Source organism: Etheostoma spectabile, chromosome 15, assembly GCF_008692095.1.
Source record: "Etheostoma spectabile isolate EspeVRDwgs_2016 chromosome 15, UIUC_Espe_1.0, whole genome shotgun sequence".
Taxonomy (NCBI): domain Eukaryota; kingdom Metazoa; phylum Chordata; class Actinopteri; order Perciformes; family Percidae; genus Etheostoma; species Etheostoma spectabile.
In genome coordinates this window covers 2479835-2484717 of record NC_045747.1, presented here as the reverse complement: position 1 = coordinate 2484717, position 4883 = coordinate 2479835, and the positions used below count along the sequence as shown (strand labels likewise).

The following is a 4883-nucleotide window of genomic DNA, read 5'->3' as shown; positions in this document are numbered from 1 at the left end:
ATTTGCTCTGCAAGTCAGTCTGGCCAAGAGCCCATTCAAGCCCATTTTCAATTTTTCCAAAACGAGGCACCAATCCCAACCGTGGAGCTTTACACGGTGACAATGGCGCAGTGACGGCAATCAGCTTTTTGTTTACTTTAACTTAGGAAAAGATCTGAGAGCATTGTGGGTGTTCAAGAAACAAAAGGTGAAGACGTATGTGCAGAACAGATGGATTTCAGTATAACATCTGCATTTAGAAAAGAATCATAGTAAAGAATATGTAGAGCATGTTTTAGTCTCAACAAAAACATGCAAAGATATTCTTCATCAACATAATTTTTGTTTGTCAAACTTACTTTCCATTAACTGGCCACGTTCGAGTGACATCACTGACGTAACCAAAGTATTCACAACCACCATCTAGCAGCACCATTTCACCATCCTGACAGAGGAGAAGGGGGTCATTCAATGTGTCTATTAAGTCAAAAACTGTATATAGATATTAAACACTTTTCAGAATGCTTGTTGCATTGCATTTTTGGCCTTTATTTTGACAGGACACGTGAAGACATGGAAGGGAGAGAGAGGGGGGAATGACATGCAGCAAAGGGACGAAAGTCTGAGTCAAACCCAGGCCTGCTGCGTTGAGGAGTAAACCTCTATATATGGGCGCACGCTCTACCAAGTGAGCTATGGCCGGGATGCATCTTCTGTGACAGGACAGATGCATCAGCATCAACACCTTTCTTTACCTTGATAATCTGGTTGTTGTTTATGTAGTGCAGAGTATTGGCTCGATTCCCACCAGCAACAACAGGGGGATAAGCCAGGAAGTTGGCGCCATGGATCCGATTCTCAAAATCAAACTGGAAGATTAACAGAAGGTTTTTAGTTGTTATTGTTTTTTAAAAGCCTTATGAGCTTCATGTTTGCTGTCATCTACATTGTCCAATTTCTGTGAAAACAGCTTTTTAATTTGCAGCAACTACAAAACAGAGCTACAAAAACCACACCATCGTTACGGCTTGGAAATCTCTGAGCTCTAGAGATCGTTGTCACACATACTGTTAATATCTGCCAAACAGACAGCTAAAACAAAAGAGCTTCAAGCCAGCTGGTGAGATAACTGGTAAGATAGCCTTCTAAAGCGAGATCTAAATTATTGATTTGTTCTGAGTTACCTGTAAACAAAATATTCAATTTTAATTTACTGACACCATGGTTATAGTTACCTTAGCAAAGAGCACAGCTTCATCCACGTCTCCTTGAGACAGAGCCATCGTTCTTCTAAAAGCCTGAAAGACAAAGATTCAACAGAGTGACTGCACTATACAGCTATCTATCTTTCAAAAAGGTGTAAATAGACACTGTTACAGAACAATACAAGGAAATTAAAATGCCGCCCTATTTGCAGGCATTCGTCTGTAATTATAAACTATTACAAAATTGACACTAAGTAATAAAAAAAAAAAAACCTGTGCTGTGATGTGTCCTGCTTCTTGCATGAGCGCTACCTCTGCTGCGCTCTTGATGGCCCTAAGAGAGTGTACGAGGGGCCTGAGAGAGTGCGGCATCGACCCCGCCTCCAGCACGGGACCCACATGAGTCTGGTGGAGCCGGGGGTGGGCGGGCTGGGAACTGTCGTACCACAGCACCGTGCCTGAAAGAGGATTGGAGTAGGGAGAAAATAGGAACGGTGAAGTTAAAAAGTTTGCGGTCAATTGTCAGCACCTGTTTGTTAAACCTCAAAATTAAAAGGCATTTGCCATTAAAGGACAATTCCGGCCCAAAATGAACCTAGGGGTTATTAACGCATGGGTACCGAGTCGACAGTTCTCTGGGATATGTTGTCACGCTAATTGAATGTTAACAATTTTTAGCGCAAACCCCTAATTAGCTTATAACGGTAGTCGTCGGGGCACGCAAAAATAAAAATAAATAGCCATTTCTATACCACTAACAAAGCTCAAAATAGCACCACACTTTATAGCACCACACTTCCACGGTAGCATAATGAGAGCTGAACGCCGTGTAACCACTAACATAGCTCAAGCATCATAACTGTTTTCCCAAGATGGCGCCTGCCTGTATACCGAATGGTTCTATCTTTATAAACTCATCTCTCAATCTTTTTAATTAACTGCCTGTACACTTATAAAGTTTACAATGCTTTGTCTTACATGTAGGGGCCCTCATTATGCTACCGTGGAAGTGTGGTGCTATTTTGAGCCTTGTTAGTGGTATAGATATAGCTATTTCTTTTTACTTTTGCGTGCCTAAACGACCAACGTTATAAGCTAATTAGAGGTTTGCGCTAAAACTGGTCACATTCGATTAGCATGAAAACAAATAGAATTGTACTATAAAACACACAATGTGTTAGCCGTTGGGAGTCACTGGTTTTAAAGGGGACCTATCATGCTCATTTTCAGATTCATACTATTATACGTATTTACGTATGTTGTGTTTTTACTAGAACATCTTTCCATGCTTTGATACTGCCTATGGCTGCTTCACCTGTATTCCCCCTCTATTTGAGAGGCTCTGTTTTAGCCACCCTCCCAAAAAAGCCTAGTCTGCTCTGATTGGTTAGTGTTTCCAGGACCGCATCTGTGCTCTCGGCATGTCTGTGGCTCGTCTCATAACCTTTATTTGATAGCTCCTCCTTGGTCCTTGGGTGAACAGGAAGTTGTTCTGTCCCTCCTTCGTGACGGCTGCCTCAAAGCTCTTATTTCTGCCCTGAGGACAGAGGAGCGAGCATCGAGGAGGACCGAGGAGACATGAGCGAGGACACACAAGAGCAACCTTCCCGGAAGCTGTGCTGTACAGCTGACAAAGTCATGTGACGCTTCGGAGTAAACGACGTCTCAACCCTCTAAAACACATTTGCTTGTTGCCTCTCTCCTCCCATCAATTCGTTGCGTCTCTCCCGTGCCTCCTTGTTGGGAGGGGCTAAGACGCGAGGAAAGGTAGTAAGTGAAGGAGTCGAGAAGGCCCTTTGAGGGTTATGAGTTGCACTGCTTGTATAGCGTCACATTAACCATGCATCCTTACACACCAACCTTTAAGGCTCTTGAGCACAACACCTAGTTCTTCTGTGCAATGAACTCTCTCTATGCCGGTCAAAGCAGCCGCCCCATCCTTCCCCGAACGAGGCCCGTCCCACAGCTCTCTCCCCGGGTCTCTGCGGGGGACAAACAAGATGGTCTGGTCTGGTCGTCCTTTCCCATAAAGAACCAGAGCACTGTCAGGCTCTAGGATGCCACTGAGGTAGAGAAAATCCTGGGGAACATTTGGCTTGAGGTTAACTGACAAAGGTCTTGCTAAAATAACAATCAGTATTCATAGTGAGAAAAAAAATATAGAGACCGCTAATTAAGAGACATTCACATTCCCTTCCCTTGTGTGTAGATAAAGTGTTTTAAGATGTTACTATTAGCTTCAACACCCCACAAAGGCAAAAGAAGATTAAGCTCCAAACAAGCACCTGGTTCTGGTGGAAGGGGTAAGGGATGTCATTGGTCATGTAGCGGGTCGGATGGGACAACATGATGACCACATGGGTGCTAGAGGAGGCGGAGGGTCCCAGCCTGTCTGAATGGGCCTCAATAAGTGAGGCCAGCCGGTGTCTGCGGAGCTCGTATTCTGTCTGGCTCAAGCCTGGAGTCACCTCACCTAAGGAGCACAGATCACATATGTTGTGTTTCAGTGTTTAACAACAGCTCACCATCACCTACACTATGCCCTACTATTTGTCTCCTTGATGTATTCTTCTAATATTATTTCCTTATGTCACATGCGGTGTCCGTGATCTACAATAGATCCTGTGTGAGAGCAGGAATCCTAACATCCCAAATAAATAAATATGCATTCAGCCTGTTGTAGGTTTATCCTGAAAAATCTAAATGTTCTCATGCAGCATTCTTTTATAAACATTACTCACCATGTTTGATGAGGTGTGGATGAGTATAAGGGCTGGGCTGACCCAGGTACCGAGGTGGAACCGTCTTTGGTTTCAACCCTCCTGGTTTCACAGAAATGTTTCTGCACGGGCACCAGACACATCCTAAAGACAGCAACACAACACAGACAGGCAAAGACTCTTAAACTAAGAACCCACATAGCTGCATGCAGCCGCTTTAACTATTAATTCTGTTTCATCATACAGTCAGAGGATGTTTTACAGCTTAGAGCTTCACAGCTGGATGATTTTAGCTTTATTACAGTTATATTAGTATTAGTGCATTATACAGTATATGTCAGCTGATAAGTGACAAGAAATTGCAGAACAAAATTTCCAAAGATGAGGAGTTTATTTCTCAAAAAAAAAACAGTCACCAGCAGATATGTTTCAAAAAAAATTCTAGACTGCAATATTTAAATTGTTCTCATCAATCAGTGACACAACAACAGACCCAAACCTAAATTATCCTCATTAGATTTTACAATGAGGTTATATGTGTCTTCCAATTGATCACTTAAAATATAGAATATGGTTTTCTATCATTGACAAAGTGCCAACAACATGTACCTTTTTCTTTACTTTTACTAATGTTTTAAATTTGATCATTTTTATTCATTTGTTCATGACATAAAGTGCCCACTGTAATGTGATGTGCTAGTTCTTGTTATTGAAATGCATGAATAGGCGGCATGGTACATATGCTAAACATGGGAAGTCTGCAGTTGATTGCTTCGACTGTCAATCTCAGTCAAATCTTTGTGGTGTCTGAAAATGTGGTTATGAAACAAAGGATCATTTCATTCGGGCTTTATAGGGGTGCAGATTGTCGGATTTTTTCATAGAATGGCTTGTTTTCATCAAATAAATCACGACATAACTTATTTTAGTATGTATGTATATGTATATATATATATATATATATATATATATATATATA

General features: G+C 41.8%; 1 protein-coding gene across 3 annotated transcripts in view; it reads right to left on the bottom strand.

The window, feature by feature from the left end:
• Positions 1–4883, bottom strand: part of xpnpep3 (X-prolyl aminopeptidase 3, mitochondrial) — an 11532-nt gene that overhangs the window by 5682 nt on the left and 967 nt on the right. For all 3 annotated transcript variants that reach the window (XM_032537255.1, XM_032537253.1, XM_032537254.1), the window contains exons 3-9: positions 3926–4048; positions 3470–3657; positions 3045–3264; positions 1458–1642; positions 1215–1277; positions 735–848; positions 339–424 (exon numbers count right to left, since the gene is read on the bottom strand). In XM_032537255.1, the coding sequence (XP_032393146.1) occupies positions 339–424; positions 735–848; positions 1215–1277; positions 1458–1642; positions 3045–3264; positions 3470–3657; positions 3926–4048 (979 nt within the window). The remainder of the gene's footprint in view (positions 1–338; positions 425–734; positions 849–1214; positions 1278–1457; positions 1643–3044; positions 3265–3469; positions 3658–3925; positions 4049–4883) is intronic.